This window comes from Colobus angolensis, unplaced genomic scaffold (genome assembly GCF_000951035.1).
Source record: "Colobus angolensis palliatus isolate OR3802 unplaced genomic scaffold, Cang.pa_1.0 Scaffold463, whole genome shotgun sequence".
NCBI lineage: Eukaryota > Metazoa > Chordata > Mammalia > Primates > Cercopithecidae > Colobus > Colobus angolensis.
This window is the reverse complement of record NW_012118077.1, coordinates 516,708-531,964: the sequence shown is the minus strand read 5'-3', so window position 1 is coordinate 531,964 and position 15,257 is coordinate 516,708. Positions and strand designations below refer to the sequence as shown.

The following is a 15,257-nucleotide window of genomic DNA, read 5'->3' as shown; positions in this document are numbered from 1 at the left end:
TAGAAGGAACTGCTGCTACCTGGTAATTAGCCTCTCACCACTCTTAGCAGTTTTCCTTTTACCAGGAGTTAAAACCCCAGGAAGGGTTACAGTTTGGTCAATGAATTTCTTTTGCCTCTGCCCTGAAGGAGCTCCCTTTCATAGTTCCCTAGGTGATTTACTGAGTGCAGACTTTCAAATTATGTTCAGCTTATTTCCTAGAAAACTTGTTGCAGCTGACTATATTGGTAAACGTGTAAAATATGAACCTTTTTTTAAAATGTCAGAATATTTGCATTTTTACTGAAAAGCAAAATAGTCTTTAAAAAGAATCCCTCCTAGGGTTTATTCCTCAAGAAGTTCTGAGATTCCTGGATGTAGCCTGCAGAAAAAGTCTTACCTTCAGAGGGGTTTAAGCTCTCTGTAAATAAGGTGCACACCTATTGATGTTTATAAACAGAGCTCAGTCGAGTTGAAGGAGCGCAGACCAAAATTTCACCAGATGGCTGAAATTAAATCAGCATCACTGAAAACATGCTTAGCCTGGAATTGCACTAAATGGTATCAAAATGTAGAGCTATCTCCACACTTCCTATTCTAATTAACACAAGTCCAATCCTCTCAGTGGAGTGTTCTGCTTGGTTCTGGCTTCCAAAATGCTATTTGGGAGTTCAGGATTTGAAGAGTAAATGACTGATGGAAATTAGCCAGAAGGAACTAGTTCACAGTTGTCCCCACAAATATGCTGAATGACAATGAGCTTATACTATTATGGATGGAACTGGTTCTGGGCCAGTGTCAGAGTGGGTGATTGGTGTAAGTTACAAAAAGGATAATACATGGGGAAGCTCTGAGGTTTACCAAAAGACCAGAAGGAAAATACCAGGTGGTTGGCCAGACACGCTGGCTCATGCCTGTAGTCCCAGCACTTTGGGAGGCTGAGGCGGGTGGATTGCTTGAACTCAGGAGTTCGAGAGCAGCCTGGGCAACATGGCGAAAGGACATCTCTACCAAAAATAAAAAAATTAGCCAGTCTTATAACCCAGTCTCAAAATAAGTAAATAAATAGATTAAAAAATTTAAAAACAAAATTTAAAAATTAAAAAAAGAAAACGCCAGGTGGTGGACTTAATTTTTTATGTTTATTTTTCTTTTTATTTGACACAGAATCTTGCTCTGTTGGCGACGCTGGAGTGCAGTGATGTGGTCATATTTCACTGCAGTTGAATTCCTGGGCTCCCACCTCAGCCTCCTGAGTCGCTGGGACTCCAGGCATGCACCACCATGCCCAGCTAATCGTTTAATTTTTATAGAATTGTTTAATTCTCACTATGTTGTCCAGGCTGCTCTTGACCTCCTGGCCTCAAGCAATTGTCTTGCCTTGGCCTTCCAAAGCTCTAAGATCACAGGCATGAGCCACTGTGCCTGGCCCAGGTGGGTGACTTTAAAAGGAAATGGTGAACAAAATAGGTTGTCAGAAGGAGATTTTATAAGTTAATGCCACAGAAAGCTTTTGCTATGAGAAGCCATGATTTTCTTTTCAGACCTGTGCAAAGGCTAGGGAGTGTTGAAGGAGGGGTTCAAATACGTGCACACATTGGTGAGGAATATTCTGAGCATCCCCACTCTCAGATAGGTTGGTGTGGGGAGAATTCAGTAACAAGGGATGGGGAGTACGGGAGGCAAAACTGCTTGGGTAGCCCCTTGTTGTGTATGTGGTCTGTGGGCCAATTGGTAAAGAAACAAATGTCAAGGATGAGCAAAGTGATGCATAAAGGTGAATGAAAGACGGTAAAATGAAGCCTAAACTCAAGGATGATGCACGTAAACACTTATCCCGGCAGAAGGCAAAAGGGGAGCAAGCCTGTAAGACCTGCAAAGAGAATACCAGGAATCTCTAGGACACTCCCTCTCTCTTAACCTCCCGAAGCCCAATTGCACCTACTATAGAACCATCTCTCCCATTTTTACCTCTTTCTATTCTCACTACCACTGTCTTAATCCAGGCTACCATCTTTTCTCACCTGAACTATAGCAGCCCCAACGTGGCTACTTGTCACCTATTTTACCCCCTCCTCCACCTATCCCTTAAACCATCATTCCTCAAAGTGTAGTCCACAGACCAGCAACATTGGTCTCACTTGGGAGCTTGTTAGAAAAGTATATTCTCAGGCCTCACCACATATCTATAGAATCTGAACCGGCATTTTAACAAGATCCCCAGGTGATTCATATGCACTTTACAGCTTGGGCAGCAATGCCCTAACTACTTTTAGGCTGGTGTCTCTAAGACACAACTCTGACCATGTCAAGTCCCTCCTGAATATCATCCAGCTACTCCTAACCCCACCCTGTACCTCACCTTCAAGGCACATGGCTTCACATGCCACAAACAGCTCCCCTTGGTATGACTTCTGCCCACTTTTCCAGGCCCAGGGTCTCACTTTCTCCTTTAGCAACACCAAACTGCTTGCAGTTTCATTGTTCAAACCAGGTTTTCTAATCTCTTCTGCCTCTAACACTCTTCTTCTTTCCCCTGGCTAACTCCAATTCTTGCTTCACACCTCAGCTTAGAAGTCCCATCTGTTAGAAATCCTTTCTACTACGCTCTCACCCATCTTTATGGGTTAGATGATCCTCACATTACCCCCTGCATACATCCCTCCACAAAATCACTTAGCTCAAACTGCTGTGATTAACCATGGATGTGCCTGTCTTGTCTGCCAGCCTATGTGTTCCTTGGTGGTAATTCCTAAGTCTTGTTCATCTCAGTGTCCCTGGAGCCTAGGAGAGTATGTGGCACAAGCAGGTGCTCAATAATCTGTGTTGAATTGAAGGGACAGTAGAAAGGATCACAAAAGGGTAATGGCATACACAAAAAGGAAAGGGCAAGCACATGAAAATTAAGCCCAGAGTTTGGGCAGATAAAAATTACAAACAGGAAAAGAAAAAGAGCTCGAAAAAGACAAACAATAGAGTAAAAATCACGCTAAAGGAGAGATGAGGCGTTGACTTTTAAAGTGTTTATTAAGGAGAAGGTTAAGACTGATGAAACAGTTCTCTGTCTCTGTTTTTGTGTGTGGCTGTTATGGCTGAGACTTACCTATGAAAATGTGGAATCAGAAGGTTAAAATGACCAAAAGGTAATTTATTTACTTGCCACCTGGAGAAATGATCAGCTGATACTGGTTTATCTGAGAGAAAACCAAGAGTTATGTATGTGATTCTAAATATTGCAGATCTTGAACATTCAAATAAATATTGCCCTTGTCAAAACAGACCCCTCAGATGGTACAAATGCTAATAGCTAGGTGTAGTCCATTCTCACACTGCTATGAAGAAATACCCGAGGCTGGGCAATTTATTTTGTTTTTTAAGAGCTTTAATTGATTCACAGTTCTGCATGGCTGGGAAGGCCTCAGGAAACTTACAATCATGGCGGATGGGTACCTCTTCACAGGGCTGCAGGAGAGAGAATGAGGGCAAGCAGAGGAAATGCCAGACACTTATAAAACCATCAGATCTTGTGAGACTCACTCACTGTCATGAGAATAGTATGGGGAAAACCTTGCCCATGATCCAATTACCTTCATCTGGTCCCGTCCTTGACACGTGGGGATTATTATAATTCAAGATGAGATTTGGGTGGGGACACAGAAACAAACCATATCATCAGGTGACCACACACCAGGATTTGTCCAAGACAGGCCTGGTTTATACCTGTTGTGACAATATCCTTATTACAAGTGCCCCTTGTTATCCTCTAAAGTGTCCAGGTTAGGTTCATAAATTATATGGGCACCTAGAAGTCGTCAACACTTATTGAGTTCTTCCTATGTGTCAGACACTGTGTAAAGTACTTTACATGAATATTCTCACTAGAAGCTCGCTATGATCCCTTTTGAAATAGACATGCAATTCACATAACAGTAAGTTAATCAAATTCATCCTTTTAAAGTGTACAATTCAGTGGTTTTTTTGTATATTCATTATGTTGTGCAACTATCCCAACCATCTAATCCCAGAACATTTTCATCGCCTCCAAAAGAAACTCTATGCTCATTATTAGTCACTCCCACCCAGCTGCTGGAAACCACTAATTTACTTTCAGTCTCTAGGGATTTGCCTATTCTGGCTCGTTCATAGAAATTGAATCATATAATATGTGACTTTTTCTTTCTGGTTTCTGACAATTCTATTTTACAACTGAGGAAACTGAGGCTCAGAGAGATTAAGTAGTCTGCCCACGATCACTCTTCTACTGGGTAGAGGAGTCGGAACTAGACCCAGGTGTGTCTGGCTCCAAAGCAAACCTTCTTAGCCACCATGCTGTGCAGCTACCTCATATTTATTGCAAAGGCTCAGCACATTCTTGGAACTCTTCTTTGGCCCTCTGTAGCTGGGCACATTCTTTCCAAAATGCCTCACAAATCTTCATTATTTGAGAGGGAATTTAGTGTTTGAGAAGAGCCAAAAGTCATAAATAGCAAATATGGTAACTAAAGTGGACCATCAAGCTGGGTCATTGCTATAGACTGACTTGTATTCTCCCAAAATTTATATGTTGAAGCTCTAACCCTCAGTGTGACTTTATTTAGTTAGGACTTTTAGGATGTAATTAAGGTTAAATAATATCATAAATATGGAGTCCTTATCCGATAAGATTGGTAGCCTTATAAGAAGAAGAAGATTCTCTCTCTCTCTTTCTCTCGCTCTCTTTCTCTCTCGCTCTCTCTCCACCATGTAGAAATGTAGTGAAAAGGCAGCCATTTACAAACCAAGAAGAGAGCCCTTACCACAGCCCAACCATACTGGCACCCTCATCCCAGGTCTCCAGCCTCTAGAAATGTGAGAAAATAAATTTTTATTGTTTGAGCCACCCACTCTATGGTGTTTTGTTATGGTAGCCTGAACTGGCTAAGACAGTCATATTTGGGAATAAAAAATGAGGCATAACTATAAAGTCAGGAGAATGAGTGATTATCATCTGTGACTTTGAGAATAATTTCCTGAAGGGGGCATAAGAAATATTTTGAATGCTAGAGTCAGCATTGGAAACAGGGGAAGCATCTATAAGACATTTTGTATGACACTATGCTTTTAACTTTTAGAATACCTATTGTATTTCTCTGGAAAATATAACAAGTATAAGAAAAAAGTAAAAATAACCCATTATGCTACTATTAATGATATGCTATATTTCCTTCCAATCTATCTTTTCCTGAAACCTTAATTGTATAGTCTGTATTTTTTTAAAGCACACAATTAATATGTAAGATACATTAACATTTCTCTCTTTTTAAAAATCTTTTAATTTTAGGTTTGGGAGTACATGTGAAGGTTTGTTACATAGGTAAATTTGTGTCACAGAGTTTTCTTGTACAGATTATTTCATCACCCAGGTATTAAGCCCAGTACCCAATAGTTATCTTTTCTGCTCCCCTCCCTCCTCCCACACTCCACCCTCAAGTAAACCCCAGTGTCTGTTGTTTCCTTCTTTGTGTTCATAATTTCTCATCATTTAGCTCCCACTTGTAACTGAGAACATGGGTTATTTGTTTTTTTGTTCCTGTGTTAGCTTGCTAAGGAAAATGGCCTCCAGCTCCATCTATGTTCCTGCAAAAGACATGATCCTGTTCTTTTTTATGCCTGCACAGTATTTCATGGTGTATATGTACCACATTTCCTTTATCCAATCTGTCATTGATGGACATTTAGGTTGATTCCATGTCTTTGCTATTGTGAATAACGCTGCAATGAACACTTGTGTGCATGTGTCTTTATGGCATAATAATTTATATTCCTCTGAGTATATACAGTAATGGGATTGCTGGGTCCAATGGTAGCTCTGCTTTTAGCTCTTTGAGGAATTGCCATACTACTTTCCACAGTGGTTGAATTAATTTACACTCCCACCAACTGTGTATAAGTGTTCCCTTTTCTCCACAACCTCACCAGTATCTATTATTTTTTGACTTTTTAGTAATAGCCATTCTGACTTGTGTGAGATGGTATCTTACTGTGGTTTTGATTTGCATTTCTCTAGTGATCAGTGATATTGAGCTTTTTTATATGCTTGTTGGCTGCATGTATGTCTTCTTTTGAAAAAATGTCTGTTCATATTCTCTGCCCACTTTTTAATGGGGTTGGTTTTCTCTTGTAAATTTGTGTAAGTTCCTTATAGATTCTGGATACTAGACTTTTGTAAGATGCATAACTTGCAAATATTATCTCCCATTCTGTAGGTTGTCTGTTTATTCTGTTGATAGTTTCTTCTGTTGTGCAGAAGCTCTTAAGTTTAATTAGATCTCACTTGTCAATTTTTGCTTTTGTTGAGATTGTTTTTGATGTCTTTGTCATGAAATCTTTGCCCATTCCTATGACCAGGATGGTGTTATCTAGGTTGTGTTCCAGGGTTTTGATAGTTCTGGGTTTTACATTTAGGTCTTTAATCCATCTTGAGTTAATTCTTGTATATTGTGTAAGGAAGGGATCCAGCTTCAATCTTCTGCATATAGCTAGCCAGTTATTCAGGCACCATTTATTGAATATGGAGTCTTTTCCCCATTGCTTGTTTTTGTCAGCTTTGCCAAAGATTAGATGGCTGTAGGTGTGCAGCCTTATTTCTGGACTCTCTATTCTGCTCCATTGACCTATGTCCCTGCTTTAGTACCAGTACCCTGCTGTTTTGGTTACTGTAGCCCTATAGTATAGTTTGAAGTCAGGTAACTTGATGCCTCCAGCTTTGTTCTTTTTGCTTAGGATTTCCTTGGCTATTCAGGCTCTTTTTTTGTTTCATGTGAATTAAAAAAAAATTTTTCTAGTTCTGTGAAGAATGTCATTGGTAGTTTGATGGGAATTGCACTGAATCTTAAATTGCTTTTGGCAATATGGCCATTTTAATGATATTGAGAATGTCTTTTTTCAAATGTTGTCGAAGGTTGTTGTTGATCAGTTAATTGACAAAATTTGCTAAAGCAAAAACTAATAACAAGTTATATACATATACATACAGACATCTCAAATTTTTTGTTTTAACATAAAATGTATACATTTTATTCATATCCCAGCCATTTGATATAGGGCCAAGACCTTTTCTTTAGTATGGACTTCTCTGATTGTATTCCCTTTTGTCTTTCTTCCATAAACCACATCCATAATCTGTCGTCGATGATTTCCAGTCTTGGTTTATTAACTGTGGAACAAGAATATAAATGCTTGCAAAGCATGAGTACAGAATCTTTCCGGATTTTGATGTCTTTCCTCCCTCAATCTTTTATTGCTGTCATATCCAAAACTAATTTGGCAGCACATTTTTGGGGACTCCCCCTTATTGAGTCTTTACAAAAATATCAGTTTAAGTTTCATAGAAACAACTCTTGCTATTAGTGCTCATTATAATTTTTGATATATATACCATTTAATTAAATGATGTAATTATAATAAGTAGAGCTTGTCAAAAATATTTCCAAGATCGTAATCATTAGTAAGCATGGGACTCAATTGGTCACTGTCAAAGTGTACAATTGTATTCGAGTCGCCTACTAGCCATGAGCTTTCATCACAATGTGGGCATTTGCCAATTTTTGTTTGTTTGTTTGTTGTTTTTTGTTGTTGTTTTCTTGAGATGGAGTCTCGCTCTGTCACCCAGGCTGGAGTGCAGTGGTGCAATCTCAGCTCAATGCAACCTCCGTCTCCCAGGTTCACACCATTCTCCTGCTTCAGCCTCCTGAGTAGCTGGGACTACAGACACCCACCACCATGCCCGTCTAATTTTTTGCATTTTTCAGTAGAGATGGGGTTTCACCGTGTTAGCCAGGATGATCTCGATCTCCTGATCTTGTGATCCGCCCACCTCGGCCTCCCAAAGTGCTGGGATTACAGGCATGAGCCACCGTGCCTGACCTGCATCTGCCAATGTTTTAAAGAGAGAATGGAAAGCATTATATGCGCATTATTAAGTGGAAGTTTGGTTAAGAAAGTTTCTACCATCGTTGTTTATTTAAAAAAAAAATTCAGACATGTACAGAGTAAAAAGTTAAAGTCCCCCTTATTCTATCTCCTCTCTAGGAATATTGCTGTTACCAATTTGGTATATATTCTTCCAGATTTATTACTATGCATACATCTATACATGTGCATTGCTGAAGTGCTTATGCATATGTGCATGTGCAGATGATGTGCTGGGCACTGTATTAAGACCTTGATGTGAATTATTTTATTTAATCCTCACAACAGCCCTATGAGATAATATCACTATTATCTCTATTTTACAGATGAGTAAACTGAGGCTCAGAAAGGTTCAGTAATTTGCCCAAGGTCACGTAATGACTAATTTGTCTCCCTCTTCAGAGGACTATTATACTAATGTACATGAATCAAGTTAAATGTTTGGGTTCATTTATCCACTTATTCAGTAAACATTTATTGAATGTCCACTCTGCCAGGCACTGTACTTAATTCCAAAAATTCAAACACATGGTTTTTATCTTCAGGTATCTAGAAGAGGTAGATCAATCTGTGAGCTAAATGATTTGCCCCAGTTCGTCCAGCTAGTAAGTGAATAGAGAAAGATTACAATCCTGATTTATTTTAACAAATTGGTATATAACAGTCCTAGGTGCACAGAAAATTTGGTAGATTTGTTTTTAGAGCTAGCCATTTTGAATATTATTGTTTCCATGAGAAGATGAGTTTGGAGCCCCCAGGAATCAGTGTCTAATTGTTATGAACCAGTAAATTAAAGATTATGAATCCAAGTTATGAATGATTTGTTTAAATTATATAGATAGATGATTGATAGATAGATAGATAGATAGATCATTTAAAGGCAGATATTAGGATGAGACAGGATTCAGGATTGGAGTTCCAATTCCTTGGGTGGGAGGACTGACAGGTGGTAAATAATTTAGATCTGCTACGGAGCTTGATTAGGATATTGAAAAGTACCAGCTTAAAAAAGAGCAAGCAATTGTACAGAGAATCAGAAGTCCAGAGAAAACAGAAAAGAGAAAGAGAAAACAGGAAAGTTGTATATAAGGCAGTATTACGAGAAAGAGAATCATAACATCAAAATTGAGAAATTTGATCATAATGATAGAAAAAATTAAAGGCTGCATGTTGAGACAGAACCAAGACCTTACCTATTACATAACACATTCCACAAAGCTGGCCAATTTCAACGTACACTATGGAGGACTGAAGGAAAATGCCTCTCGCAGAGATGGGGGTGGAAAGCTTGAGCTACATGAGTGTCTGACCTCCAAATGCATAAATGCCAAAGGCTTTTAGAGCCAGTTGGCAACACTTACAGAGATGGAAGAATCAGGGAATTATTCTTATAAACATAGTATGGGATCTTACGGAAGGAAACAAAAATAAAGCCGTAATTAGAAACCTTAAAAGAATGGTTACATATTCTTTGTAATTGCAGAAACATGTAAATATACAAACACATGGAACATGGCAGTGTTGATAGGGAGGATTAAGTGCCCTGATGGAAAATAAGAATAAAATATGAAAAGGAGAAAGGAAAATATTGAGCTTCTTAAATTGCTTGCAAAAAAACTGGAGTCTATGACAGAATTTGGTCCTCATGACTGAAATGTTTCTTTGGTGCTGGAAAAAGTATTGCTGTCATCTCTCTCTCTTTAGAAATTCTTTTTTTTTTTCGTAATAAAAATCCTGTGGCAGCTCCTTGTCCGTGAAGGATTTTAAAAATAGGAGCGATTTCATGTGTCTGCAATGGTCTGTGTCAGCACTTGCCCTAGGCAAGGTTGCCACACAGGCAAAAACGTACCCCTCTCCTCTATAAACAGGCCCTCCCTGGCAACCCCATTCCCTTGGTGCCCCCCCAGGGGAACTGACCCCCTTTTCTTGGACTACAGCTCCATTGTGATCTCCCACATCAAATCAAACCCCCTTTCCCTCAGTAGAGCAGCTCTGTCTCCAGGTGCAAGGGATGAAATAGGTTTCACCTTTGCAGCCTATTTTCATTTAAAAATAGCACCCGGGTTAACCCAAATGAATCTTGAGTCGGTGGAGCTCTGGGCAGTAAAACCAAGTACAGAGAAGTCCATGGGGAGAGGGGCGTAGTTTTGGTCGGTGGGGGAAGGGGGTGAGGTAGGTTGCCTTCCTGAAAGCTATTAAATCCCAGATGTGGGCTCTGTTCAGTGTGGTGCTGCCTTGAGGGAGGGAGGAGGTGGTGGTGGATGGACTCTCTGACCTCTCAAGGTTGCTGTTAATTCTATGGGTCGGTGATTTCCAACTACATTTCCCCGCGCCTGGCTTCCTTTGCAGTACTGTAGGCACCGCGTGACTCGGCTTTAACTAGGGGTTTTCAGCAGCCTGTCTTTGTGCCTATCAGCCAGGGCTCAATTTTCCCATCATGGTCCTCCCTGCAACAGCAACCCCTGGGTTCAGCAATAGTGGAGGCTGAAAATCAGCCCCAGCCATACTCAGCTCAAAGAAATTTTTCACAGAGAGCTCTTCAAAGCTCCTGTTCTCAGAGAAGCATAAGAAAGGGACTGTTTTGTGCTCACAGTGTGTGTGGGCTTTATGAAGAAAAAAAATCTGTGGCCTTATGTGAACAGAGTATGCTGTATGCAGATTTGGTGGGCAAAGCTACAAAATGAAATCTACTCAAGGGGCTCATATAATCATATGGTCAATTTCATGTTGGATCAACAAACATTCAGGAGCCCAATACTATGTGCCAGTCTCTGAATTAGAACTGGTGAGTAACAAGAAAAATAAAGCAAAGTCCCTGCTATGGAGGAATTCAGTCTAATGGGGAAGATAGACATCCAGGGCAAGAAGTGCTAGGCTTGAGGTAAGTGAGGGTGTTTGGAGGCATAGGGGAGCTTGCCCTTGGCTCAGCCTGAGGCTGATAGGGATTGAAGAAAGTTTCCCTGGGGAGATGACATCTGAGCTGAGTAGGAGTAAGCCAAACCAAAGAAATGTGGAAAGAGCGATAGGTGGAGAAGGATGACATGAGCAGTGGCATGTAGGCACACAATGACTGGACAGGTATGGGGAACTAAGAGCAGGCTGCAGTTATTAGAGAGGAAAGTGTCAGGAGGAGGTGGGCAAGAGGCTGGAGGGGCAGGCATGGCCACAGGAGGGAGGGAGAGCTGAGTCTCCTGTGCTGAGGAGTACAGGCTTTATCCTGAGGTGGAGCCACTGAAGGATTTCAAGCAGGGGAGTAATAGGGTCGGATTTACATCTTGACTAAACTATCTGTCAATTTGGAAGAAATCATTCAAATTGCCCATGGGATGAACTGATTAAAGAATTCCATTGAAAGGGTAAATTTGCAGATGTAGCCATAGTTAAGTGCAAGGCTTTCTTTGTCCAAGATGGTTTGTCATGAGACTTTTTTAGGGATGTCGCTAAAACAGCATACAGACAGATATGTGGATCTAGCTGTAAAGGTCAACATCTTTGAAAAGGATGCAGGTCCTCTAAACAGTGCTTAAAGGAAACAGGGCTTGCAGAGAGTCTTGTGGCTTCTACCCTTTATTCTGTGCTGCAGTAACAGTATCGGGTTAGGAATGCAAATTGTGTTATCATCTTTTTGTTTTGTTTAGCAAAAGTCATCCGGGAAGGCATTGTTTAACCTGAGTTGCAGCCATCTAAATCTTGCTGAAAAGGAGTATTTTGGATTAGAATTCTGCAGCCATTCTGGAAATAATGTAAGTTGGTTTCATTATAGGGTTCTTTGTGTCTAGCATTGCTTCTAAACGCGGTTTGCGGCTAGGTATACAGGGGTCAATTCCCTGATTAAAAATGAAAAACTATGTGCACCCTTGCAACATGATTAGATTTAATAACTAGTGTTCTTCCTTCCTCTTGGTTTATTAACAGTCACCTTGGCTCATGTGCGGTGGCTCATGCCTGTAATCCCAACACTTTGGGAAGCTGAGGCAGGTGGATCACCTAAGGTCAGGAGTTCAAGACCAGCCTGGCCAACATGGTGAAACCCCATCTCTACTAAAAATACAAAAATTAGCTGAGTGTGGTGGTACATGCCTGTAATCCCAGCTACTTGGGAGACTGAGGCAGGAGAATCGCTTGAACCTGGGAGGCAGAGGTTGCTGTGAGCCAACATCACACCACTGCATCCCAGCCTGAGCAACAGAGTGAGACTCTGTTTCAAAACAACAACAACAACAACAACAACAAGTCACCTCAGTTTGCCAAACACAAACTCTTTTACCCCGCGTTCCTGTTTTGTCACTCTGTGAGCAGCTATGCATGCTTTATCAATTTTGCCTTTCCAGAGCCTGGACCTCAACCTGCAGAATTAAGACTTTTAACCTCACCAGTGAATATTCAGAGGAATCTCCTTTCTCCTTTCTCAGGCCCTAACATTCTTGATATTCTTCTGCTGTGTCCTGCCTTGGTATATCTGTGATCTGGCACCTTCCCAGAAAGGCTCATTATGTCTATTAGACTGGCATTTGGGGACTGGAGGGTTCAAATGTGGAGCCAAATGCCTTCATTAGTCTTTGTAGCAACTAATGAGCCATGTATGTGACACCTCTGTCATCCTACTAAGGCAGTGGAGCAGTGATTCAAATGTCAACAAGAAAGAGTTTATAGATCAACAGTGTTCACTGTCATTGGGAAAATATAAGGGGGCAGATTAAACATGGTATGCCACCTATTTGACATTGCTGTTTGTTTCTACCTTTAGAAGTCTAAATAGTCCTGGTACTCGTTTATTTCATGTTAATCTTTATCTATTACTGAAAAAAAAAAAAAAAAACTCTGCTCAGTGCCATGCTCTACCAATTTTTTCATTAATGTTATTACAGGTTTGGTTGGAACTTTTGAAGCCCATAACAAAGCAGGTAAAAAGTAAGTATGGAAAATCATTTAAGGAATAGAGTTCACAGTTAGAGCTTGAAAAAGATTTCAGCAACCTCACACAATTTCTCATTTTAATATAAAGGGAGAAAAGGGCTTTCAGATATTATTTCAATCCTTAATACATCCAGTGAATTCAGCAATTTAGAAAATTGTTTTAATTTTGCCTGAGATGAAAGAAATCATGCTGCTGGATCTTTGAGTAAATCTGAAGAACTCTGGTAATTACAGTACTCTGTGGATTGATTTGAGGAATATATCTCATTTTCTGGCACTGCAAATCTTTGAGCATCCTTGATGTCAATCTGCAATGCCATTCACTGTCTGCCTGAAGATTCTTTAGTTATATCCTGTCACAAGCATTATTCATTTGCTTAATTCATATTTGAGTGCCTACTATGTATGAAATATTTTCTCCCTATATTTTACAATCCAGTGTGATGGATCTCAAATTTCAGTGTGCATTAGGATTGCCTGAGTTTCTTGTTAAATGCCAATTCCTGGGCCTTATTCCTGGGTTGCCAACGACCTGCATGTTTACAGAATTCCACAGATGTTTCTGAGGCAGGCGGATTTCTATCAGGATTTTGCACTGTTTTAATGTCTCTTTTACTGGTTCCTCTTCCACTACCTGCTCTTTACATGTTAGTGCTTCCCAAAGTTCTGTCTGTTCCCACTGCATAAGGATCGCCTGTCACATTATTCCAACAGCTTCCAAACTGTTTCCCCCATTCATCATCTACATTACTCCCAAAGAAATCTGTTGAAAATACCAACCTGATCACATCACTCTTCTTCTTAAAATGCTTCCATGTCTCTCTACTACCTACCCTTCTAGCAATAAAGTCCCATTTCCTTAGGATGGTAAACAAAGCATTGAAATATGGCTTCCTTCCTAGCCTTGTCCCTGCCACTAGCCACTTCATATTTCTACCTCTGCTGACTTTGACAAAACTAATCTCACATGGAGGCTTAGCAGATAAAATACAGAATGCCCTATTAAATTATAATTTTGATAAACAAAGAATAATTTTCTTATATAAGCACATCCCATGCAATTGTTTACCTGAAATTCAAATTGAGCTGGGAGTGCTGCACTTCTTATTCACTAAATCTGGCCATTCTACTCGGGTCTCAGGTCCTCTAGGAGGACATCCTTGACCTCCTCCAAACTCTTTTCTCCCTTCTTTGCTTCCCCAGCACTCAGTGCTTATAGCATTTTAGGGTGTTGTAATTGTCTAGATGTCTGTCTCTTCTACTAGACAGTGAGTTCTTAGTTGTCTTTTTACTCCCAATACCTGCTTTGCACATAATGGACACCAGCAAATATTTACTGAATCAATGGTGTTAATGTTGCGTGTGTGCATTTGTTTTGTGTAAAAGTTAATTTTCAAATGCAAGCAGGTGTGAAGATAAGCATATGTGTTTTCTTAATGTATATTATAAGATAGAGGCATCAGTCCATCGTGCTTCGAATTCTCTTTATGAGATACTTAGGCCCGGTAATGTACACCTGCCTCAGCTGAAGTTGAGCCCTTCTCTCTGTCAGGAATGCAGAATCCCAACTAGCAAGTGCTGTATTTTTCTAAATGGGATACTTCTTAGGAGAGGACATAGTAGGTCCCAAAGGGGGACATTTATACAAATAAACTCAAAGGAAGACAGGGTAGAAAGAGGGGTGGGAGAACTTTCCTAATCGCTGTACACATAGAGACACAATCCAGAAATTGTGACACTTTATACATGTGATAAATGGAAACATAGAAGTCTGTAGGAGGGAGTGATGGGGAGGGGAGGGAAGAGGAGAGGGGTGTGTGTGTGTGTATGTGTGGACCTATAACTGTTGTGATGGACATTTAAATAAAACTTATGGAGGTATTGTGTTTTAAGATCCTAAGGAGATTGTTTTCAAATTTATGGTGAAATTTTTCCCAGTGGACCCTGGACATCTGCGGGAAGAACTTACAAGGTATAGTGATTACCTGTGTGTCTCTGCATGATGTTACTTAAGAATCATTATTCTCCATTTATTGGGGGCAAGTGCTTCTGGCCCTTCTCACAAAACTTGGCTTTATGTCACTCTCTGGGAGATGGTGGGGATCTGGAGAGAGGGTGGGCCTAGCTGGTTCCCCAGGTGTTCATCTTCCAAAGGGTGGAGACTACAGGAAGAAAGAGGGGTGTTCTAGAAGTTCAAGCCTGGGCATCCACTTGGGGATTATGCCATTAACTGCTACAACAATGAGTGTGCTGTCCTTCATGACACCTGTGTTTCAGTCAGAGAGGGCAGCTTAACAGCACAGGTATAATGCCAGCCGATTTCCATGGAAACTGAAAATGTGGGGTTGTGAATGTATCTCACGGAAGACAAAATATTCTGTAATGATGATAAATACTTATGAAAAAAGTCC

General features: G+C 40.3%; 1 protein-coding gene across 2 annotated transcripts in view; it reads left to right on the top strand.

Annotated features, from left to right (window-relative positions):
• The window catches only part of FRMD7 (FERM domain containing 7), a 50,832-nt gene that overhangs the window by 16,421 nt on the left and 19,154 nt on the right, over positions 1-15,257 (top strand). Inside the window, exons 2-4 of one of the 2 annotated variants that reach the window (XM_011958249.1) lie at positions 11,568-11,672; positions 12,798-12,840; positions 14,740-14,818. In XM_011958249.1, the coding sequence (XP_011813639.1) occupies positions 11,568-11,672; positions 12,798-12,840; positions 14,740-14,818 (227 nt within the window). The remainder of the gene's footprint in view (positions 1-11,567; positions 11,673-12,797; positions 12,841-14,739; positions 14,819-15,257) is intronic. The other variant, XM_011958250.1, reaches the window with a different exon arrangement.